This window comes from Styela clava, chromosome 7, assembly GCF_964204865.1.
Source record: "Styela clava chromosome 7, kaStyClav1.hap1.2, whole genome shotgun sequence".
NCBI lineage: Eukaryota > Metazoa > Chordata > Ascidiacea > Stolidobranchia > Styelidae > Styela > Styela clava.
This window is the reverse complement of record NC_135256.1, coordinates 543,629-568,404: the sequence shown is the minus strand read 5'-3', so window position 1 is coordinate 568,404 and position 24,776 is coordinate 543,629. Positions and strand designations below refer to the sequence as shown.

Genomic DNA, 24,776 nt, shown 5'->3' with positions numbered 1-24,776 from the left:
GATGTATATTAATTAGTATATTGGTTGAAAAATGACCATGGTTCACCAGCCTGACACAAGCACCGAAAACCGCATCTTGCAAAAGTTGCATGCAGCGTCATCAGGCGGCGACAATGCAAAATAGCAGTTGCACGGAACCAACTAGGTAGTAGGTACCGCAGTAGTACGTTGAATAGAAAAAAGCATTCTGCGTCAGAAAATGTGGGTCATGGCTAGTTTACAATATGTTGTTGCATACGTGGTACGCATTCCCGGAGAGGGTTAAAGCAATTATGTCCAGTAACTAAACAGGTTATGACGTCTTATAATTCTACGTAAGTCTAAATTATCTGGTTTTACTCCTATTTATAATATTAATATGAAAAACAACAGTCAAATTATACTAAACTATTGAGATTATTACTGTTGAAATATTTTCTTTATTGGGTTATGTTTATAATAGTGTTAGTTTGTGATTATGAATCTCTCTTTGGTCTGTCACGGCTTCTTCCGACATCAAGTCCACGCATCTAAAAGAGAATAAACGGCCTGACTTACCATATACCTGGTAATCAGTAATCAATCAAGGAGAAAAAGCAAAATAAAATGTAGGCAAAAGAGATCTTGAACGATTTTTATATATTCAAGCTCTTTATCCGAAATTGACAGGATAACCGCGAAATGACCGGAATGGTTATATCCAGTGGTGGGATTCAGCCGGCTCGCACCGGTTCTATAGAACCGTCTCACGGAATTTTAAGAGATCTGCGAACCAGTTAGCATTACTGGTTACTGTCCAATGACTATATGTAACAGAACCGGCTGAAAAAATGTGACTTTTGTGATAGAAACGGCTGACAAAAAATCTGAATCCCACCACTGGTTATATCATAAGCGAACAACGGCCTGCCGTCCTGTTACCATTTTAAGTCGAGTATGGGATTAGCTAGCCGGTTATTTGTTGCATAGATATGATAGAGGAGGAAGCCGTAACCAACGATCGGTTACGACGTTACGTGAACCACCTTACGGCGACGAGGAGTTCAGCAATCATCTCGCACATAACTATCCCCGCATCGGATTCGAACCTGCGAACCCACACAGGGTAGTCAGATGTGCGGTGGGGAGCGTATTTCAAACGCTTAGTGTAACGCACGGATTGGAGTCTCGAAACTGCGTTGCGTACCCAAAAACTGTAAAGTTCCACGTCCAGGATCCCATACAATTTGCAATGCAAACTCGTAACATTGTAAACACTTGAACCCCAACACCTCAGACGATCACACGAAACTGAAAGAACTTTGTTGTACTATACAACTCGAAAACACGACAGAACAATACGGCAGCAACACCAACAAGCAACTTACTAGAAGCAAGTCTCGTCGTCGGTGGTATGCCGCAACCAATAGCGTGCACGATAAACATATTGCGACATCACCAATTCGCACTCTCTCAAACACGAATAAATAGAAATAAACAAGAAATATAAAATGCGACCTGCGTCCATTACACTTAGCACGATGCGCCACACCGCCGAGCCTCACCGGATAACTGATTGCTGTCTGCAAACAGTGAAACCCAAATGAGATGGCTTCTGAACTTGACACCAAGCAGTCCTGCAATAGATGATATCCACATTGCGCGACGTTCCGGATCTTTTGAAAACAGTGGAATATAACTGAAGATCCATTTCGTTGTCTATACTATACGTACAGCCAGCGGAACAATACGAAATAACCATTTTCAACAGCCAAACAAAACGGAAACGTATAATCCGACTTGCAACTGACAGGAGCCAAATGGACGTTTTTGTTTTATTGCCGTCCAGTAACAAAGTCACGTGACCCGTGCAAGTCCTCTATATTATCTTCAGAAGTTCGGTTATTTTTGAATCGGACTCCATGCACAACTACGTTCTACGTTCCAGGAATGTTGGATCCTAATTTCTGGTTCTGCTAAGTTTTGAGTAAAAAGCTAAAGGAAAAACGTATAGATATGGCAGCCGTTGGAACGATGTATGCTGTAAGGCCTCATTATGACGTTGATGGTTGCGTCACCACTCCTGACATCATGTATCCTGTTAAGCGACTGTATCCTCCCGTCACTAATCTACGTCAGGTAAAATCAGAAAACTGACTGTACCGTCAGACCGTAATTAACAGAACACCAGTTTTCCACACATCTATGATTGCAAATGTTCCAGTTCCTCCAACTCTTCTTATCAATGTATTTGTATTATGACCAACTTTCTGTCTGGTAAACTTCTGTATTCACTGTGTTGTGGCAGGCAGAACAATCTCATCTCAATGTACATGTGCTTGTTCCCCTAATTCTCGGCTCATTGATTTGTGGTTTTACGGTTAGCACATTGCACTCAGCATTAGGAACACACTTGCTATTGTACCTCTGATTATGTGCAGGATTGCAGGTTCGAAACCCGTTGACGAGATGGGGCAACTTTTTTCAAATTTATCGGCGACTTAAATACTACAGACACTTGATCGAACATGCGTCTGTCTTAAACTAAAAAAATGGACCGAAAAAATGTAATCTCTTGAGAGTGTGACAGATTTTCGCGTTTTGCAATATAACTTTGTATTTCGAAAAATGGTATAATAAAATTATTCATAAATAATATTTGATCTTATTAATCGCAAGGAATGTTATAACATTTGACACCTGGTTTTTGGTTTACAAGAATTATTTTTTGGGAAAACTCGCAGGTCGCGAAAATCATTTATTAATGTATATTGAAGCAAGGCACGTCTGTAAAAATTTAAGATTGTTGTAATCAGTATATCGGAATGTCACCAGTCGGCACAAATAATTATTATTATACGCAAACTAGATAGTAAAGCGGAAAATGGTGCAATAACGACTCTTCGCCGTGAAGTGTTCATCGCCATCGTCTTGTTATGAATATGCCGGCTGTGATTACCGTATTTGGTGGGTTCTTTCCGAGAAAACGCAAGTATAATTAAACGAAAGAGATTTCCACGCGAGGTAAAACGCTCGTCTTTGATTAATAAATTAGCGCATTGGCGCCGAAGAGGCGGGAACCGAATCCTGTTGGATTCGAATACTTTGGGATTCGAATCCTCCGGATTCTGTATTTCATTTTGCCCATCTCTAGTTAAAGTTAGTCGTGACCTAGATTATTTGCTGACAACTTGAATTTGTTTTATAGGATAAAAGTCTTGAAGAGCGTCAAGAGTCGTTACTGAAAAAACTTGACTCTCTGATTGCAACAGCAACTGCAAGGTTGGGTGATGTTGCGCAATCCACAAGTAATGTTACGCAATCAGATGGAAGATTCAGTGAAATTCTACAGGCAAGAAACACATTTCGATAACTTTAGTCTTCTTATTTTGACTTGTGTTGTGTATTTTCTCTGGTATCCAGGCTGGATAGCGGCTGTCAAAACAGCGTCTGTCATAATGGCGACTTCATAATAGCGACGTAATCAAGTGAACGACCCCAAATTGGGTTGGAGTGATAAGTAGGTAGGGTCGCAAACAGGTCATGGGGTCGGTGGGGTCGCTTAGGTATGGTAGAGGATGGATGTACAAAACATCTAAGATTTGACAAACCAAGGTAAATTTAGCAGTTTGTACCATGGCTTCATGTAAAACAGGAACATAGGCATCGCTCCATGCTTATGCTATAGAAAATGTAGGTGCTTAATATCATATTTTGGTTTCAGCTTAGTTTACTTAATACCACCACATTACCAAACTCAAAAGTCCAGTGAAAGAAGCTCTTACGTTTCATGAAAAATATATATATTGACCTGGGGTCGCACTGGAAACTTGAAAGATGTATTTGGGGTCGTCCTGAAAAAAGCTTGGGAACCCCTGGACTAACCCGAACGCTATCATAACAGTTGCTGTTCTAATGCGATCGCCATTATGACAGTCGCTATTTGGAAGCCGAGCCATTTTTTCCATGCCTGCTGAAAATGATGTATATGCCGCTTGCAATATTTCTATCACAACTCTCTATACCGGGGGCGTGCAACTGTTTAGCACAATGGGCCACAAACTACAAGTATAGTGATACCAGGGGCCAGACCATCGAACAACTTATTCAACAATCCAAAGCGTTACCAAAAGTGGAGCATTTGCTTATCCTGTCTTTTAGAGAAACTTCGATGTCTTCCGATAGATCGTCTATTTGGCGAGCCACTGTAAAACGATACAGACACTAATTTTTCCTTCTCTAGGGATACATTTTCGATGAATACCTCCAAACAATTCTTAATGAATTCACAATCGCTGTACGGCTTTCCTTTTTCCTCAATTGCTCCAGCTATCTTGAAGCTTTGTAACTATCTCAGTGTCCTTCTTGTAACCATGAAATACCTCTTGCTGTTTGCTCAAAACTTTTTCGATTGCTGCATTTTGTCAACCCATGACTGACCCACAATGCTATGGTAGCTAGCAGAGTGTTTCGTACAATAGTGTCACTTGATATTGTACTCCTGCATTACTGCTATAGCGCTTTGGCAAATCAGGCAAACTACATCTTGATTATGTTGCACAATGAAGTATTTTACACACCACTCATTGTTCAACTTGCGCCTTTTCATAATCAACTTTCTTTTTTTAATTCGAACATTCGAACTTTGTTAAGCTTTTTCGTATAATAACCTTCAACGATAAAGTAAGATCACGTACCACTGCCAGAACGAGGCAGTTTTCGTACAATGCACATTTTGCTGCAACAATGGGTTAGTCGTCACAGTACTGTAGACGGAATCAAATTGCAGTGTAGACTTATACTGTAGTCAATAATGCTGTTACAATTCAGATAAAGTTATAAATTATTAGGCTAAGAAGTATGAGGTCTGTAGCGGGCCACGTACCAACGGGCCGTATGTTGTACGCCCTCTGCTCTATACTTTCAGTTATTGGCCCAATGAAGCGAATCTATATAGAAAATATTTAATGAGTCGGCCCTCCTGGTGGCTGGAAGAGAAGATGTTTTTCCAACATTATACGGCCATCTTAACAGCTTTCCTTTCCCACTGAGTAGCGATGAAATCCTGTCCTGTGTATCCTGTGTAATTAATTTTTATCGGATCATTAGCTAGTTACCCTCTCACCTCGCAAATCTAGAATGAAAGTCCCCATTTTCTAAAATATATTGAATTTTAAGTAGAGGCAACTATATAGAGTGTTTTTTGAAAAAAATCGAGTACCGTACATTTTGGGATGCAGCCTTTTGAAAATAAGAATTTCTAAAAGCGCCTCTTTTGAAAAATCTTCGCCCACCTCTGCATTAGGCCATAGCGTTATTTATGTCCAATTTCTTTTTCAGCCTGGTTGCCCGGTGGATATTGTGATTCGAACAAATCCAGCCAACCCGCCCATTTGGTTAAACCATGTGAAGAATCTTCTGGAGGACTCAGGGGTAAGGACGGTTATATTAATTGCTGAGCTGACCTGTAGATCAAACTTAAAACCAACCAATTTCAAATTTTGTGTTCCTGAAATGGAGGTGGTCATAGGAAATAAGGCGGTGTATCAATAAGGACGTGTACCAATTTTGTTTGTCTACTTTACATCAAGTTGTATAAAGCGGGGTTTCCCAAACTGGGGTCCGCAGACCCCTGGGGGTTCGTGATGACTGCACAGGGGTAGCAACGATATGAAAAAGTATGACGGACTTTAATGATTGATTTCCATCAAAGAGCCATTGCCTCTTTTTGGTTGAGCGTTGCGGACGAAGATCCATTTTTGTCAGAAAAGCATTAAAATTTTATTGCTTCCTGCAACGACCTACATGTGTGAGACAGCATTTTCAGCTCTTACCAATATGATGACAAAATACAAGTCGAGACTTGTCGTATAGTCAGTTCTACGAGTTTGCTTGTCACAAATTGCTCATTGCATCGATAAATTGTGCATCGAAAAGCAACCTCATTCATCACATTATTGTCATTTGTGTTGAAAAATTAGCGAATAATACTTCCTCGCTGGTTAGGCACAAAAATTTATACGACATGGAATAGGGGCCCGTCAAAACTAAGATTCATAAATAGGTTTGGGAAACCCTGGTATAAAGGGACTGATATCTATGGGCAATGAAATTATGGCCTAACTCGATACACACACTACAGGGTAGCGAAAATAATACTAGTGTTTATTTTCAAGTTTTGTTGTAATCCTATATGACCCATATTTCAAGATGGTATAGAGCAGGGCGGTCCAAACCCAGGCCCCCGGGCCACATGTGGCCCGCCGCTTCATTATCTGTGGCCCGCGTCACATTCGGAGAGTGATCAAAAAATTGCATTTCCTGTTGTTTCGTAATAATATTAATCAGTAAAATCTTTTGACATATTGTTACATCACTAATGTAATCACTGAATTGACTAGTGTCATGGCTAGCTGAGGCAACTAGCGAAGTTGAATGATGTGCTTGGGTAGTCTAAATTATTATCTGGCTTTCTATGTTTGGTCGGGAATATATGCTAGCAATACAGGCATCATAGAAAATTAAAAATTGAATGCAGATTCCATTAGCCTGGAATGGCTATGTCTGACAACTATGAAAGTGTTTGTTTTGTATTGCATTGTTTACCTATTCTTGGCACTATTGTAGCGTGCGAACAATTCGAAAATAATTTTGTGGCCCGCGGAGTCGAAAGTCTTGGACCACCCTGGTATAGTTTTATTGACCGCAAAGTGGATCTATGGATTGTTTTGCAAAACTGATTTTGTGGTCGGTCAAAAAAATGATTTTCTCTGCAACTATTTGTCATCCAATTTTAAATTTCAGTGCTTGAAATAGAGGAATTAGCATAATTCGTTTACTTTTAATATGAATAGAGGGAAGCCGATAATACGGCCTATTCATACGGCAAACCATGACTATTACGTTTGGTTACCAGTCATTAGCCAATGTCTGTATGGGAATGGTTAGTCAGTTAATCAGATGCATGGACATGATGGTGAAAGAAGTCGTAACAGATAAATTGACCTGGCTGTCGAATCTTATCATATCATGTTTCTTTATCTCTGTAATAGATAACTATTTTTCTCATTAACTTTCCTCTCTGAGTATGAATGATAAAATACTTTCTGATATTCAGATCAGGTCATGGTGGAAGTTCCACACTCATTCTTCGGTCCGTGTCCGGCCGGAGATGAAATCTTTCCCAGCTTCCGTCGAACACGAGGACAGAAATCCGTACCAGCTGATCATCACTGTCGTATGGTCTGACGGTAGGTGCAATAGATAAATTAGTGGATAAGATTCATGTATTTTTTCTGGGTGGAGGGAAGAAAGCCAACGAGAAGGCTTCATTATATGGTGAACCACGGCATCTCGCCCGATTACCAGTCCACGTCGAGAATGGGATTAGTTAGCCGGTTATTTGCTTTCGAGAGCATGGACTTATAGTGGAAGCCTGATATTTGTTTTTGAAGCATGGACTCGGCAGTGGAAAAAGCCGTAATCGACCATCGGTTACGTAAACCACTCTATGGGGGCGAGTAGTGCAGCAATTCTCTCTCACACATGACTATCTTCGAATGGGATTCGAACCTGCGAACTCTCACAGTATCGCAGCATTTTTGACTAGAATTTTTTGATTGACTATAGAATTGTTCAAGTATCAATTTGTTTGACACTGGTTCATCACTGTATCAGAAAAGTTTTATGGCAAATGCACATTTATTCAATAAGTGAGCTTGCTGTTTTCTCGTAAATAATCCCAACCTGACAGAATGTCCCAAGTTTTAGGTACGGACAGATAAAAAATAGTTTGTTAGAAAATGGATTGACATTTCATGACACGCTCAAAATAATCTTGAAATGCGCAGTTTGGAAACCGTCGGACTGATCTATATTTCTTTTACAGTAGCGCAATGCCCGTCACTTCACACAAGCCCTTGCAATCGGACACCAATATGTGGCGAGAGTAATATATTCCGGTTCTTTGCTCGACTGTTTGGAGTCTATGATACATCCAAAAATAGTGACGCAGTAACCGATATTTGTCTTGATGCTTGTGATGTCATAACATCCCCTTCATTGTCCAACCAGGAAAAAGCTTCAACTATGAAATCAATATCGACAGCTGTAGAGAAAAGGTCATGGTTTGGTGATCACAGTTTGCCGTTACTTGAATCTTATGTAGCGTCAGTTTTGGAAAATTATGGAACAAAAAATATACCACAAGAGGGACTCAAAAGATGGGTCACACAACGTGTGGGTTAATGTATTGAGAACTTCACAATGTTTTACCATGGTGCCAGATTTTGTATGAAGTTTAAGAATATGAAAAAAAATAAAAATCATAGATTGCCTTTTGCGTAGTTTGTTGCGCAATGCCAATCAATCGGGGACTCGTGTCGTGACCGTGGGGGGTGGGAGATAATCATCGAATTCGGAGGTTTACTAAAATGGAGAAAAATATTGACTGTGAACTTCTGCGGTCACAGGGTCATAGCTTGCTTGGTCCGGGGAGTTTGAGGCTTGGTGTATGTGAATCTTGGTTGAATACTACCAGTATCCCATAGGTCAGTAGTCACCAAAGTGTGGGTCGCGACCCCAAGTCGCCTTGAATATTTCTGGGGCCGCCGAGTGTCCAACGTTGTCTACTTTTAATATTCTATTGTGTGTGAGATGTCCTTAGTATTACCAGAATCACCAGTAGGCAGAAATACTAGTCTTTATACAAAGTAATATGTCAGTTTATCGCTAGAAACTTCAAACTCAAGAATAAATGGCAAGTGCGCAGACAAGTAAAAGGAAGAGGCATGTTACGAGAAAACAATTATGACATCGTATTCACGAATGTAATAAACCCATCATCTCCTTGCCGTCGTGTATAGTAATAGCAGGTTCACGGAGTCCTCCTCCATCAAGTCCATGTGGTTCCTTCAATAACCAGAACGGACCCTAAATTACCGGAACGGGAAATAATTTTTACCTAAACTTACCGGAAAGGACCTATTGATATCTTTCAAAGGACATTTCATACACCTCTAGCGATTTTCAAGTTAAACAAGTTCATGTTTTATGATTGTGTGTGCCTTAATTAGTTTTTTTTTTACTTTTGGGTGAGCGAACACGTACTACTTCTTTTATCAATACCTTTCCATCTAAAATCTGTACGTTTCAAACCTTACTCTAGGTTTTGTTCGCTTTCCCGATTCTATAATCAGTTACTTTAAATTTTGTTTTTATCTATTTTTTTATCGTCTATTGCTGATTATGGAGTCGAAATAAACTTATACTTATACTAAAACAGCGAACTTTAGGGGAACAGTGGTAAAAATAAATTCCTGTAATTACCTGAACAGGATGGAAAATCCATTGGATCAACTGAAGAATCTTCTCCCCGGGCGGGTCCGGTCTTATTGGCTTTTTCCTCTTTCCCGGGATAAACATCGATTTATCTTTCTATGTATGTTTGTGCGTTTACCATTGGTGAGTCGGCACTTGTATATCTACGTCTTGAGGTTTTGCTAATTTTCAGGATTTCTCAATATTCTCTTTGGTAATTGTTTTGTTCATACATTGTGTATCGTTTTTTCGGTAAAATCAAAATAAACTCGCTAATCAATAATAAGAGTGCCCCAACAATTAAGTTACTAAAACTTGCTAATATTTATTTAGATATCTGAACCTTGGGTGTCGCTGCTTGATAACCAGCCTTGGTTCCCCGCTGCTTCCCTTCCCCAGTGGAATGTGTATTCAATATTATTCGTCTTTATATTGCATGTGAATTTTTTTTACTGGATGGAAAAAAAAACTTGACTACTTTATGACATACGAAAACCATTTTGTGAACAGCTGATTTAACAGTTCACTGCACAAACACGTGACATGCCGGCTACGTGCCAACTCGCTCGTTTGTAAACAAACCGAAGATCCGTTTCGAAAAAGCAATAATGCACTGTAGATTCTATTTTGGCACTGGAATGTCTTTGTTCTATGCAGTAAAGTATGCATGCAGAGATTGCTAGGAGAGAAGTTCATTTCTGCACTATCAGACTATCTTATACAGTTACCGTATAGAACTGCAGATACAGAGATAGGCTAGGATGTACCGTACCCCGGCGCGGCGGTTTGGCTCAACGGGCTAAGCGTTAGGAATACGCTCGCCACCGCACCTCTAATTACTCTGCATGGGTTCGCAGGTTCGAATCCCAGGCAGGGATGGTTATGTCAGTATGTGCGAGAGGATTGCTGGACTCCTCGCCGTCGCTGGGTGGTTCACGTAGGTTAGGGCTTCCTCCACCACCATGTCCATGCTTCCGAAAACAAACAATATAACTAATCCCATACCCGACTTTGAATGGTAACTGGACGAGAGGCCGTGGTTTGCCATATGGATAAGCCGTCTTATCGGCTTTCCTCTCCCCTGGGATAAATATGTAAATCCTATCCTACCCCGGTACCGGTACCGGGGTCTCGTGTAGTTTCGTACCTAACGTCAGAATGTACTTCTAGTAGGCGTAGCATAACAATCTTTTGACATGCCAATCCTAACCCTCACCTGACTACGCCATACGAAAAGCCAATAAGGCAGCTTAATCATAAGGCAGTAAGGTGAACCACGGTACGTGATAAGGCGAATCACCTTTATGTGGACCCCCCTACAGCCTTTCGGCTGCAAAGAATCCAGCAATTCTCTTGTACATACAGACATAACAATTCCTGCATATGATTCAAACCTACGAACTTACAAACGGTAATCAGAGGTGTGATAGCGAGCGTATTCCTAACACTTAGCACACTGCGCTAAGCTTTGCCTCTCTATTCTGCTATTGCATTACCGTAATGCAGTAATATAATATACCAGTACGTAGTACGGTACTAATGATCGGCAGATTTATGTCGTGAGCAACTTTTTACATCAAATCTCTGAATCCTGGAGTCTGTTTTGTTCAGGATTTATTCAGGTCGCAGTGCCATATCCTGGTACAGTATTGTAAAAAGATATCAATTAACGATTCATATTCCACCCCCGTTCTTAATGCAGTAATGTCCGGATGTGCAAAAGTCAGAGGGCATATCACTAGATCAGAGTTTCCCAAACTTTTTCGGCCACGAAACACTTACACTCTATACCTACTTGTTTAAAAGGATTGCTGCAAACTTGATAATGAACTTAACAGTCAAAGAGCTACCGTATGCCGACGGTTAATGAAAATGTCACTAACCTACCCTAGTTAATCCGCTTTAGGCCGACGGTGAAGCGATATTGAACGGTCAGTTGGGCGACAACTTCACGATCCCTAGATCGCCATGATGACCCATTTAGACGTATTTTTGATTTATTTTCCTCAGAAGACGACCGCGGAAAATAGTTTGGGAAACGCTGCACTAGATAATGATCCATGAAATATTGAAAACAAACTGGAACAAAGTAAAGGGTCATTAAGGGCTTGAGCTTCTACTGGAACTCCGATTAAAATACTGATGTCTTTACAGATTAGAATATTCTTTGGAATAAAACTTCAAAATGCGGACAATCATATTTATTATTTCTGTTCTATTCTTGCATGGAAAATGTGAACAAGATCAAACAATTCAGGATGAAAAAAGGTTTGAAGTTTTGTTTTATATGAGTTTCATGTCGACTTTTGGTGATAATTAGAAAAAGAAAAACAAGCATAAATAAGGTATAACACAGTATTTTCGTACTTCTGGAAGATAAATATGTGTTGGCCAATTATATTTGGGTCCGGTATAGTATAGTACTTCTAGTGCATAGGTTCTCAAAGTACTCCGTACAGAGCCCCAGGGCTCCGTGAGAGAAACCCAGGGGCTCCGCGAGCTATTCAATTACTCTTCAAATTACTGACTAATTTTGTAACTGTTCAAAAAAGCAATTACAGCTTTGATGAAATCTGACAACAATATAGCCTCGAAATATGGCAAAGAGGCGAAATTAAAAATTATTTATTAAAAGCAGGAGCGCGGCCAGGATTCTTAAGAGGGAGATGGTTCAAAATTGGAATCGGAAATTTCTGCGCAACATTCTTCGCGATTAAAAAAAGGGATAACAAGATTTCTGTTGCGTGAAATATTCAATCCATGACCGATGCGAGCATTCAAGGTGTCTCGTCGTGATAATGTAATTGTGCTCATCGTTACTCACATTTGATTCGAGATTCCTATTAGGATTACTAAAATGGAGAAATACTATTCTAAAATAAGATAAAATATGTGATAAACTGCCAACTATAAATAAATTGGAATCGTATTCTTGCGATCTTGGGATTTGTCAAACTGGATTTGTTCTGTCGCACTTAAGATTATTTTTGGGGCAAGATATCGCCGTTTAGAAAATCAAAAGGTCCGGGCAAAATACGAACAATTGAAATTTATTTCATTGCATTTGGCTCCGTCGGTGGTTTCAGAATGAAAAAAGGTACATCGCGGATCGCGCGCACAATTGATTGCGTGCGGCTCCGTCGGTAGTTTCAGAATGGGAAAAAAGGTACATCGCGCGCACAATTGACTGTGTTTCGATTCCATAGTTACCACGAAGAAAACCTAACATAACACCAAATTTTGTGATTTACAATGTCTATCAAAAGCGTTTTCGATCTGAGGTGAGTCTGCTGAAACCAAACCTGTGATCTTCCATTTTAAGTTTTAGTTTTAATATTTTAGAATACCGCTTTTCAATCAAAAAATTTGAGTTGCGGATTTACCTCTTTATTAATTATTATTTTTATCATTTCGTCGCCGATGACTATAATATGGTAACATGTTTTTCACATTGAACCCATAATTCCCCACGACAACTAAAAAGCAATTAACGTCGTCATTGTGTAACAATACATGTATATGCCGTGGGAAATTTTCGATTTAGGGAGAATGAACTCCGGCGTAAAGAGGTTTAAAGGTTCACAAACACGCCATGCTGACAAAAAATTCGGCGATTGTAACAAAATGCAATGACGAACGTTATTAGCGTCCTCTCAAGTCTTCTAGAAATGTCAACAGGGAAAAGATTCAACCCCTAATTTATTAATGTTTGTCAAGTGTCAGATTTACTGCTTTAGTATATATAATTTATGTTTAAAATTTAGATTTATTTATGACTTGTATTAACCCTATTAAAAAGCTTCAGCATTTAAGTTAGGTTAAGTACTTTTAACTTGCTCAGGAATATTAATCTGAAAGTAACAATTTCAACATTCATTTTGGGGCTCTGTGAATAACAGTCAACCTTTTCAAGGCCTCCGCAACACCAAAAGTTTGAGAACCCCTGTTCTAGTGGATGTGACCATTTGCATATGTCATTTCTAACCCAAATCTCACTTTGTCATACAAAAAGTATGTTTCTTCAACATCATAGTGACATAACAAAGCCTGTCAAGATTTATGGACTGTCATGCGATATGTGAGGACAATCACCTGAAATCGAGACAGTGTATGACTTTGTACACAATGCAGCTTGCTCAATTTCAGGTGATCATTTGCTTGTTTTAGACAACTCCCGCATATTATAACATAGGTTATTATGTCACTGTGACGTAATTTTTGGATGGCGTAGTCAGATTTGGGTTGGGAATGACATAAGCTATCCAACTAGTACTTTTACTATACCTGACCCTTATATTTGTGCTTGGAAGTAATAAGGTGATAAGGCAGCTTAACTATTTAGTGAGTTTCAGGCTCTAGTCTGGTTGCCAATTCATTCGGGTATCAAGACTTTGGTGGTGAAGAAAGCTATAAACAATTTTCTAAATTGAATGACTGAATGAAGGCTTTTTTCATTGTATGTAAAACTTCAATTGCCTAAATTTATAATTTTAAATTAAAACTATTTTGTATCTAGATTTGAATAAAGATTTAATAAAATATTGAATATAAATAATTTGAATGATTCAAATTTACTTTGCATCACCATGGAACTATAGTTTTTTGGCATTTCAGTGGCCATCCTCAACTTTGCTCTGAACTAAGTTTTCTTTATTTTTGAGTGAATGTTTGTAATGTGCCGCAATAATCATATATAGTTTCAGTAGCAGTCCTTTGGACTTTGCTGAATTTGATGTTACTTAGTGTGTCTCAGCTCTCCCGTATACACCACCATAGTTCTGTATGTAACCTCTTGGTTGTCCTGGGAGATGAGGATCTTTCTTGTGGTGGTTGCCTGTAATGCATCATCATCATCATATAAAGTTTTAGTAGTTTCCTGTAATGTTGCTCTGAGATGAGTCAACTTTACTTTGAGTGAGTGTGTGTGACGCTTCTGTAAACGAATTATTTTTTAAAATAAACAAATAAAGTCATTTTTTACAGGCCATTTGAAATTCCTCTCCTGGAATTTGAATCAGTTGTAAAGTCGGGAAATGCTCTTGTTATTGATGTCCGAGAACCCGATGAAGTTTACGAAGTTCGAGTGGATGCGAAGAATTACGTTAACGTCCCCCTCAAACAAGTCGGTGAGTACATCAGTGCAGATATAGAGGTGGTTTCCTGTAGGTCCTCAGAGGTTCTTGCACAGATTGCCTTGGAGAGATTCTTAAACTAGACTTCAGGTTATTCAAAGCCACAAATGAGTTCTTTGAAACCAATAGCTAAGACTTAAGATTTCGTAATTAGAGGTTCTATTGTACTGTAAAGCAGGCATGTCCAATCTTTATTACATGATTACCAAATATAGGCTTTGCGACGCAATAAGAATTGGAATTGCTCGCACATACCAGATTAACTAAACCAAAAAGGCTTTTCGCGAACCCACCATTCAAAATCTCACTTCTCCCGAGCCGCATAATTTTTTCTCGCGGGTCGCAGTTTGCACACCTCTGCTGCAAAGGACTCCTTGTCAAAAAAAAGTTATTTTGCTCTATTCCAGGGTCTTCTCTGTGCAAAAGAATTCGAGAAATCTTAAAAAATCATCACTTGATGAAGATGAATTTATTGATTTACATACAAAGCCTTTAAAATGAGAAACAATAAAACATTTATAATGAATACAATATGTAAAATATTCAATATTTTAGTTTTGTTCAAAACAATTCTGTTAATTTTTATGGCGCACTTAGCAACTCTTCAGGAGCAGTGCCGTAAGCGAATCCTTGTCGAATGAAAAATTATTTCATTGCATTCCAGGATCTTCTCTACAACTATCCGCGGGTGAATTCGAGAAAACTTACGGTGTTAAAAAACCGTCACTAGATGATGATGTTGTGTTTATTTGTCGATCGGGAAAGAGAAGTTTAACTGCTTTGAAAGAAGCGAGAGGATTGGCATTCGAGAGGTATTTCTTATCCAAAATAAGATTTTCGGTTTAAATGTTCACCACTTCACCAAGAGTGGGATAAATTTACATTGCTGAAAGACTGTATCTAGAGCTATAGTTTTCAACCATTTTGGTGTAACGAAACCCCAATAAAATTTATACAGGCCTGAGGAACTTCTGTGCAATAGTTTAATTGTTTGAAATGTATTAACTATAAATATACACCAAAGCAAACCGAATACTGCTGAAAAAATGATCTTAAGAGTGTTGCAAGTTCAATAATAACATCAAATCAAATAAGTAAGCAAAATATTAGTTTATATGAATACAGCATAGACTCTCATACTTGAATGGAAACTTTTGTAATCCTGGTTGTACTGGTGGGACATACTGGATTGTACTTGCTGAACCGCGGGTACAAAGCCTGGTAATTGGGTGATGGGCCATCGTTCACCGAATGATTAGGTCATCTTACGGGTTTTCTCTCCTCGAGCAATAACGAGGAAAATCCTTTGAATATTTTTATCTTTGTTAGATCTCAACATTTTGTCGGTGGGCATTTGGGTTGGATCGCAAACCATCCAGACCTTGTTGTTCGAGAAAAAGAAGAAAATGAAAAAACAAGAAGAAAAGATGAATTCTAAGTTTTGTGCAATTCGATGCTTCAGATTAGACAAACTGATTAATTGGGAAAGTTGAATAATTTTATTTAGTGATTCTGTAGACAGTTTAATCAAACTACAGCATACTGAAGCGTTTTGTGCATCCCCTTCTCCTTGAGAAAGTTGTGAAAATTTATATATTTTTTATCTAAAATAACAATGTTTTGTTTTATTATATCATAATTGAATTTAGACCCTGACTGTGAAAGATGGTAAAAATACAGCTTCAGCTGTATTCAACTCCCCAGACCTTGTTCCAAATGATATTTTCAAATATGGGTGCAGGCATGCATGATATTTGAGACATCTGTGTACATGTTTGCTGAATACATTTATCAGTGTTTGTCATTTCATCTGGTCTGATCCACTGAGTCTACAGTTTTCTGCCACTACCCCCTCTGTTTTAGTGCAATCACGTACATTTACTGATTTTACCGTTGATTTACTAGTTTTCTTTGAAATATCAGTGACAATTTGCACTTTCAACCAATTGATAGCTGTTGCTGATTCTTAACTCTGTTCCAATATTTAGCAATATGATTAAATTAAACGCCATTTAATGCTTGTCTGTGTATATCTATGTTGAGGTTTGATGATGTCACTGGTTTTTTATTATTTGCAGCAGTTCTTATTTTTGACCCCAAGCAAGCTTGTGACCTCTTGGTATTTACTGGAGGCTATTTGAATTGTTTAAAATGAAAAAGCCTCCCTAAAGACTAGGGACAGGTTGGAATTTTTTTCTAATATTTTCGAAGAAATAATTTTGATTTGGGATGAATTTTAAAAGCGCGGCGGCGGTGTGGCTCATCGTGCTAAGCGTTAGGAATACACTCGCCGCCGCATCTCTGATTACTCTGCATGGGTTTGCAGGTTCGCATCCCAAGCAGGATAGTTATGTGTGAGAGGATTGCTGGACGCCTCGCCGTCGCAGGGTGGTCCACGTAACTAAACGCTGGTCGATTACGGCTTCCTCCACCATCAAGTCCATGCTTCCGAAAACAAATAACTAACTAATCCCATACCCGACATGGCCGTGGTTCGCCATATGGTTAAGCCGTCTTATCGGCTTTCCTCCGGGAAAAATATTTAAATCCTATCATATAAATACTGTTTGTCTGAATCAGTGCTCTTCAACAGGGGTTCCACGCAATGTTCCCTCTAATTTTTTGTAGTATGTGTGCGCAGAAATGTTGGTGTGTGCGCACTTTTTTGGAAATGACTAATATTTGTGCAAAAACCAATTGGGTTCCTCAGGTATCCCGCGTTTTTTTTTTTTTTTTTTCAAGGGAAATCATTTCTTGTTTCAGCATGTTGATGCGTCATTATAATTATTCTTAGACCACCGTGTCTCATTCAAACTCCATGTAGGCCAGTTCGTTAAACAGGAAGTTTAGTCACAGTGCAGTTGGTAGACAAAACAGAAATACTTTCCGTTATTGCGTCACTTTAGTCATTGATGTGCAACCAACAAGAACGCTATTGTTGCACCATAGTCATACGATGTTCAAAGTATGTAGATACTAGATATTGATCGAGAGTAAGTACTACAAACTAGAGCTGTTGTTCAGCTTGTCGTGTTACGAGTATTTCGTGTTGTTTAATAATTTTGCTAATTGGGGTTTCATAAAGAGCGAAAAATTATATCAGGGGTTCCACAATAACAAAAAGGTTGAAGCGCACTGGTCTAAATAACAGTTTCACTTTCTGCGTTCCTTACGATGTAGCTGGATACATGACTCTCATTAGAACCGCAGTGGAATCACTCTGACCCGACTAACCATCAGAGAAATTTGACTTGAAAGTTGGAAAATAGTTTAAAAGTTGCTGAACGTGACTGGAATCGTAATTTGAGGCTTGGGGTTTGCACCCAACATTGGTAACCTTGAATTGAATTTTCCTGAGTTTCTGTGTTGCTGATAAAGGCACACTGCTTCATTGCACGTATCTTGCCATAAGTTCCTATAACAGTTCTTCTTGGTTTCATGATTTTAACTTTATTTTTAAGCTGTAATGAGGTGTGATGCCACCTTCTGTGTGAGAGTATACCCATGAGCGCGAAATTTCCATTTCCGGAGAAAGGATTCAGCATAAGTGAATGTGTCAGGGATTTTATTATCCGTGTGTTTTAATTTAGTTTTTCTTCTTATATTTGCCTATGTGCTTTTCGAGGCCCCCTAATTTGGATATACTTCATCCGGGTCCGGTTACTGTGAGACTCCGACCCCCATCGAGTCGTGAGGAAAAAGAGTTCCCCGCCTCTTCTCCGATCGCCGCGCTGGCAGCCGGACGTGTTTTCCTGTGTTCTCTGTTTTATGCTGTTTTAAGTGTTTTCAACAGTGAAGCTGCCTCATAATAAACCACAAATCCGGAATCTGAGTCTTCTGATTCAATACACACGGTAGCAACATCTCTTTCTACTGTGACAGATGATCACTTCTTCATTTCACATATTTTGAACCTTTCCGGAAGTTTTAAAGCTTTCTGGTACGCTTTTTGTTGCATTTTTTAGCTGTTTATACAGCGTTACGTCATCTTAGTAATGATGTCATGTACATTTTCTTGTCAAGTTCCAGACTCTCCTTAGATCCAACCCATGAGCATGAATTGTGACAGCTTCATTAAAATTCAAACAGGTGTTCGACTCGTCAAATCTGAAATGAAATTAACAAGTTGATATTAATGCAAGAGCATCTGAAATCCCAGGCTGAGAAAAGGATGAAAAAGATTTTGGTTTGAAGATTAGCGCATCGTGCTAAACGTCAGAAATACACTCGCCATCGCTACCTGATTACACGCATGGGTTAGTATGTTCGAATCTTAGAGAAGATAATTATGCGTGGGATGATTGCTGGACTCCTCGCTGTCATGGGGTGGTTTGCATAACTTTATCAGAGATAGACTGGCAACCTGTGGTTTGTCATATGAGTAAGTAGTGTTATCAGTTTTCTTCTCCTCAGGAATAAATGTAAAAATCCTATAAACTTCCAAACCCAGTTGGAGGTCCAACATGAAAAAAGAGGACTTGTTAATTTGAATATATTAGGTGCCCTACCCAAGAAGTACCGAACTGGTGTCAAAAAGTAAAATATATACTGTACCCACCAAGTTCGATCGGTACTCAAAATTTGGATAATATACCCGCCAAGTTCGACCGGCACCCAAAATTTGAAAAGTATACCCGCCAAGTTTGACGGGTACCGAACATTTGAAAAAGATACCCGCCAAGTTCAGCGTTATCAAAAATTTAAAACATATACCCGCCAAGATCTGAAGGCACCCAAAATTTGAGAAATATACCCGCCAAGTTCTGACGGCACCAAAAAATTGAAAACTATACCCGCCAATTTCTGACGGCATCAAAAATTTGAAAAATATATCCGCCAAGTTTGACCGGTACCAAAAATGTGAAAAAATACCCGCTAAATTTTTCCGTAAGCTTAATTAATAACATGGCGTATAAACCCAAGTTATCTATTATTACGATGGAACAAAACTATTCGAATATAGTGTTGAATGGACCTTTTCCCGACCTTTGACCCCCGAAAAATTCTTCCTATACTTTACTATTGCAAAATTTTCGGTGCTTATTTTAAGAGTGGTTTCGCGAGTTGGCGCCTGTAAAATGGGGTATTTGTTTCAACCCATCATTATGATTTATCGCATACAGCTACCTGTTTTTTAAAAGTACCGGTAAATATTTTTAGCCCAGTCTATCACAGCTATTTGTACACTAACTTTTTATTACTGAAATTAAATTAAAACCTAAGAAGACAAAAGTGATTTATGAATTATCTGATTCATATTTTAATTTCCGAAACACAACTGAAAACTAACGAATGGAGTTCAAAAACGCCAAAACGAGGTAATGTTTACGACTACGCCTAAAAAACTGTCTGAGTGAGAAAATTGTCTGAGCGTATGCGAAAAGGGTACATTGTTACGCCACTCTTGCATCTTGCTGATGGGCCAATGTCACGAAGTAAACAAGGAAGTTCGATATCGCTGAGTTACCAGCGAGCAACACTTCACGAAATCTGGCCATGCTCTAATTGAACTTCACGCTGAAACGTAAAAGCCACAAAAGCTTTACATCAGAGCCCATCTTTAGTGTCGCCGCAAAGCAATTTCATCATTATTTCAATTCAAAACCTTATGTGTACCGGATTCGGGTATTTTTTTTATCGCGGAAAAATCAATGTTAATCAATAAGCACAAATAAGAAAATTAGCGAAGGAAGAGAACAAGAGACTCATAGTAGTCTAATGAGTCATCCAGTCAGTGACATCTTGGGTAGGATTATCGCGGAAGAAAGGAAAAGCGATAAGACAGCTTAATGAATCTTATTGCGCACCACTGCCTCTCGTCCCGTTACTAGTCCATGTCGGGCAATCCTTTCGCATATAATTATTCCCCACAGGAGTCGAACCTGCAAACCCACGCAGAGTAATCAGAGGTTAGATGACGAGCGTATTACCACCGCTTAGCAAGATGCGCCACACGCCAAGCACCTTGATGATGAAATTGTCCTCCACTTACCTTCCAACGAGAAATCCAGGTACATTAGCCGGGGAAACCCCCATTCGTTGTAGCAAAACCCCGGTCATGACGTCATCAAGAGGAATCAAATTCTGTTCTGCTAGTGATGCATCGTAAATTCTCCTCGCGATGTCACCTGGAATGAAAGACCAGGATCAGAGGCTTCGCTGTGAACAAGACTCAATCCATTTCAACAGCTTTCGAATACAACTCCGGCGACAATAACAACTCTGACTCCGACCACTATATTTTCGAGTGGTTAGGATTACGACTTCTGACTGAGAAATTTTAAAAATTGGCAATTTCAATACCGTTTCAATACATAGAGTACATATTATATACCACTTCAATACATGGAGCACGAATTACCACAGCACATCACATACCTGACATAATATACCCAGTACCGCTACAATACATAGGGTACATATCTCCGTAAAACATTTCTTCTGAAACAAAAAATCGACTCTTAGTGTTTCGGTTAGGGGCATCTGACCAGCATCTGCCAATCTAAAAACAGACAATGGATATAAAACGCGTATGTTGGAGATTACTGTCAAATTAAAATTTATTAAACTAGATATTCTAGAATCTATATAGACAAGAGGGTCATATGCGAATAACTGGGTGAAACCGCAGCAACACAGCCTTCCTGGGAGTTGCAGCCATAAACATTTTGTTTATTGATCTTATGACATGCGTTGTTCGCTTTGCACAAGCTCAGATATAGGCATTGCAACGTAAATTAATTGGAATTACTCGCAAGTACCAGATTAAATTGATAACTTGTTTCGTGGACCGCACAACTGTGTTAGACATCTCAAGTTAAAATCCCGCCAAATCACCCAGGATTCCGTTTTTCCAAAAACATGACGCTGCTTATACATGACCTTGTTCGGAGCCAAATGCGCCAATTAGTGCCGCATAAAAACAGCGAATGCAGGAAGTAACTGAAATAATGTACACAGATATCTAATGATATGTGAGAAGCTGCTAATTGATGGGAGGATCGGATACTAGTAAAATATATAATCTTAGAGCTCACCAGATATTTTTTCACTTCGTGCTTGAGATAAGTATTCATTGTTACGTCAATGTTAACGATGATGTCATCTTCCGTCTTCATGACGTATCTGTTTGTGAAAGTTATAAAACCGACATAAATATACCCAACTTTTGCTATGTCATATATGCAATTCAATCACTAGGGCCATTGTTTCCGCGAGTGCGCCAATAAATATTGATCCATTAAAATTATTGTATCTCAAAAATTATTATTGAGGCTGACGGTATCGGATATTATTAGTTTGACCGTCGGTCGCCATTCGGGGGTGGTACGTACCCACTGGTCGGTCATGAATTTCTCTACCATCATGTTCATGCAGCTGAAGCCATTATCTGGCTAACTTATTCCGTACCCGACATGGGCTGGTAAATGAACAATAAGGTCATCCTAGTGTTAATAAACCCGGAACAGTAAAGCAGCCGCTGGAAAGCAGTCTCTGAAGCACGAGTCATGGTTTAATACGAAGTCGAGTCAATTAGTGTGTCACTGTCGGTTGATTGATGACCAGTCATTTTACTTAGATGACTTGGGTCACTTCGAGTCTGGGATAAATGGGTTTTCCCGAAGAATGGAACCAAGATGGCGGACACCGGAATATAGTATGTGTATCAGGTTAGAGTTAGGTCATAATTTCATGTACAATTACTACGGGAGTCACTTGGCTAGTCCCCAAACTCGAAAAAAAATAAAATGAGGGAAATTTGAATAAATTATGGCCCATCCCTAACCTGGTACACATACTACGTTCTGGTGTCTGCCATCTTGGTTCACATACTTCGGGAGCACCGATACATGACGATCAAAGTCAATGGCTTGATTGCAATATCGGCATTTGTTCCTTTCTAGATAAATATGAATCATTTTCTTACTTTATTTTTGGGCAATGAGTTCGAACCCATCCCAATCCCATCAGAAGTTTCCGACTCGAGTTTCTGAAATTGTCGGGGATATTTTGCTTTATGATGTCACGATTCTTTTTGAATTCTTCTATGACGTCATACGGAGTACCCTATTTTAAAAAAAATTTAAACTTATTGATCTTTAATTTTGTACACAACTTTTTATGTGTCTTTGCCCCGTACAAGGTAGTTATGGAATACAGTTTAGAAGGAATCTTTTCGGCCCGGCATTGTCTGGCAAGTTTATTACATGAGCATGGTCTTTAATCAAGTGACAAGAAACACCACTCCGAGCCCCTACCTGTGTTTCTTCATCTTGCCCGACCATGAATATGCATTGTATGTTTCTATTGTTAGAAAACAATTTCCGTTTGCACCAAGTTTTTCTGATGACTTCACGGGCTTCAATATTGCTTTCTTTTGACGCAATCAGGATCAGAAGATATGGCGTCACACTCTGAAAAAATTGTACGTGAATATGGAGGTGATCGATTTTCTCATGTGCAGAGATGGCCTAGTCTAGTGCTTAGGGCGCTTTTTGCAACGCCTTCAATATAAATTCTGCACGTTTTAAAGTTGTTGTTTATATTTATATATCTGATTTCATCAATTATTGTATCGGCCTTGATTATGCAGTCGATATCAACTTATCTTATGTGAAATAAACTCCGTAAGCAAGTTAATGTTCATACCGTGCATTTGTTAACAGGATTGAGCATCCATTTGTTTCCCTGACGACCGCCCGTGACGTCATTTGTTATTGACGTAATGATTTTCGGATTCAAAGGAAATATCTGATCTTTAGCTTGACTTTGTGACTTATCTTTGATCGAGATCTAGGAAAGAATTTGAATTACAAGATAACAATTACTTGAGACATTTCCTAAAACAGGAATGACCAATCACTGACTCCCGCGAGTCACAAACCCTCTATGTTTTTTTTTTCAGTGATCCGCAAAGTCACGGAATATTGGAAAAAAATACACTAATAATTCAATAATAAAGATTGATGATAAAACAAGCATTATTTTAATGTAACAATTAGTGAACTACTATTGTATACCGTTGTGAGGCTATTCCCAACAATCTCATAACTACACATAATACCAAGGATTACAAGATACGCTGAAAGTAAGTTTCTCATTGAGGCAGACATTCGTAAGTATCTATGACCCGCAGTATTTTGCGCTCGCGATAAAAATATAAACTTTAGCCTAATAATTAACAAGGTGCCATCCATGACCCAGAGAAAACATAACTTTTTTGCAAAGCGTTCAGGTTCTCTGAAACTTTTGAGTACAATTATACACGAATAGTGTATTCAAGTGTTAAATAAAACTTCTTCGCAGAAATAATTTATGGATTGCCGACTACTTCATGAAAAGCGTGACGTCAGAATTTGAAAATTATAAAATTTCCCCAAAACTTACTTGTTTCTGAAAACCTTGAAAATTATCGTTTTCAATCAAAACGCTGAACCCGTCACTGATTTCATTATGATGACCAGTGAAGCGTACCAAAACGTGTAGAGGTCGTCTGTTAAACAGTCTTGATGTGACGTAAACAATCACGGTTGCCACGACAACGATCAAGGTCATAAAGCTTCTTCTTCCACGCCTCAGTGACGTATACCTCACGTGATTCATTTGTCGATTGTGACGCAATAGACTCAATGATTTAGTTTTGTTGAACATTTCACGAATCCCGTACGAGCCTATATTTTTGCTTTGTCGTTTGATTTCCATTAAATATTAAAAATCTAATACACAAAGCATGAACTTGGTTTTAGAAGCACTTCTATTATTTTATTGTTCGAGGTCACAAAATGTTGCTTTGTATTCACTGTAGTACTACTAATATTCTTTAGTTCTTTTTACTATTGCTATAATATATACTATTTGTGCACAAACTACTTAAACAAATACGGGGTTGGGACACAATATAAATAAAGAATTTTTATGCTTGTTGAAAGCAAGTTTACTAAAAGCATGATCTCAATACTTCAACTGGAATCTGAAAGTGTACTGATGAAAGGTTGCGTGTATGCTCAAATCATAATTTTAGATTAGACCAGATTTAACCAGTGGTCCTCAAACTTCTTTGGTGAATTTTACCCTTTGCTTATGTTGTTCATTCTTTACTTTTTTCGCTTAATAACTCTGTTTCCATTCGCTACCTAATCTTCAATGGGTCATTATCTAGCACTCTGGCTTCCGTTTGCACAGTTTGCTAAACGAAAATACAAAGAAAAATTCTACCCTTAACAATAAAAGTATTTCCCGATTGGGAAACGCTGTACCAATGTATTTCCAAACTCATTATTTATTGCGTTTTTTACTCAACATACCGATTCTATTGAATTTCGCTGTCATAGCAATAAGCAAGTCTTGTCTGTAATTACAATTCATCTA

The 24,776-nt window shown here is 38.8% G+C and overlaps 3 protein-coding genes across 4 annotated transcripts; 2 read left to right on the top strand and 1 right to left on the bottom strand.

Annotated features, from left to right (window-relative positions):
* Nucleotides 1-1,874: 1,874 nt before the first annotated feature.
* On the top strand, nt 1,875-8,294 carry LOC120328845 (aminoacyl tRNA synthase complex-interacting multifunctional protein 2-like). 2 transcript variants are annotated; one of them, XM_039395392.2, is made up of 5 exons: nt 1,875-2,097; nt 3,167-3,310; nt 5,299-5,391; nt 7,076-7,208; nt 7,850-8,294. In XM_039395392.2, exons 1-5 carry the CDS (start codon nt 1,975-1,977, stop codon nt 8,203-8,205), a joined length of 849 nt encoding a protein of 282 aa, XP_039251326.2. In that variant the 5' UTR covers nt 1,875-1,974; the 3' UTR covers nt 8,206-8,294. The 2 variants fall into 2 exon arrangements, with proteins under 2 accessions (XP_039251326.2, XP_039251325.2); XM_039395391.2 differs by having other exon boundaries at nt 1,877-2,097; nt 7,847-8,294.
* Nucleotides 8,295-11,299: 3,005 nt separating this feature from the next.
* Nucleotides 11,300-16,428, top strand: LOC120328185 (thiosulfate:glutathione sulfurtransferase-like). Its single transcript, XM_039394607.2, has 4 exons — nt 11,300-11,544; nt 14,260-14,402; nt 15,073-15,220; nt 15,738-16,428. The coding sequence occupies exons 1-4, from the start codon at nt 11,462-11,464 to the stop codon at nt 15,844-15,846; spliced, it is 483 nt and encodes a 160-aa protein (XP_039250541.2). The 5' UTR covers nt 11,300-11,461; the 3' UTR covers nt 15,847-16,428.
* Nucleotides 16,429-16,824: 396 nt separating this feature from the next.
* Nucleotides 16,825-24,145, bottom strand: LOC120328184 (beta-1,3-galactosyltransferase 1-like). Its single transcript, XM_039394606.2, has 8 exons — nt 23,796-24,145; nt 23,058-23,201; nt 22,667-22,822; nt 22,336-22,475; nt 21,446-21,533; nt 20,787-20,910; nt 20,401-20,536; nt 16,825-18,515 (listed from the first exon to the last, which is right to left on the bottom strand). Exons 1-8 carry the CDS (start codon nt 24,108-24,110, stop codon nt 18,410-18,412), a joined length of 1,209 nt encoding a protein of 402 aa, XP_039250540.2. The 5' UTR covers nt 24,111-24,145; the 3' UTR covers nt 16,825-18,409.
* Between the last annotated feature and the right edge of the window lie 631 nt (nt 24,146-24,776).

Coding starts and splice junctions, on each gene's coding strand:
- LOC120328845 (XM_039395391.2), top strand. CDS start 1,975: ATGGCAGCCGTTGGAACGATGTATGCTGTAAGGCCTCATTATGACGTT. Junction 5,392..7,075: donor ATCTTCTGGAGGACTCAGGG/GTAAGGACGGTT, acceptor TCTGATATTCAG/ATCAGGTCATGGTGGAAGTT. Junction 7,209..7,846: donor CACTGTCGTATGGTCTGACG/GTAGGTGCAATA, acceptor TTTCTTTTACAG/TAGCGCAATGCCCGTCACTT.
- LOC120328185 (XM_039394607.2), top strand. CDS start 11,462: ATGCGGACAATCATATTTATTATTTCTGTTCTATTCTTGCATGGAAAA. Junction 14,403..15,072: donor CGTCCCCCTCAAACAAGTCG/GTGAGTACATCA, acceptor ATTGCATTCCAG/GATCTTCTCTACAACTATCC. Junction 15,221..15,737: donor AGAGGATTGGCATTCGAGAG/GTATTTCTTATC, acceptor TATCTTTGTTAG/ATCTCAACATTTTGTCGGTG.
- LOC120328184 (XM_039394606.2), bottom strand. CDS start 24,110: ATGGAAATCAAACGACAAAGCAAAAATATAGGCTCGTACGGGATTCGT. Junction 23,202..23,795: donor TTCAAGGTTTTCAGAAACAA/GTAAGTTTTGGG, acceptor ATTCTTTCCTAG/ATCTCGATCAAAGATAAGTC. Junction 20,537..20,786: donor TACTGGGTATATTATGTCAG/GTATGTGATGTG, acceptor CTTTCATTCCAG/GTGACATCGCGAGGAGAATT.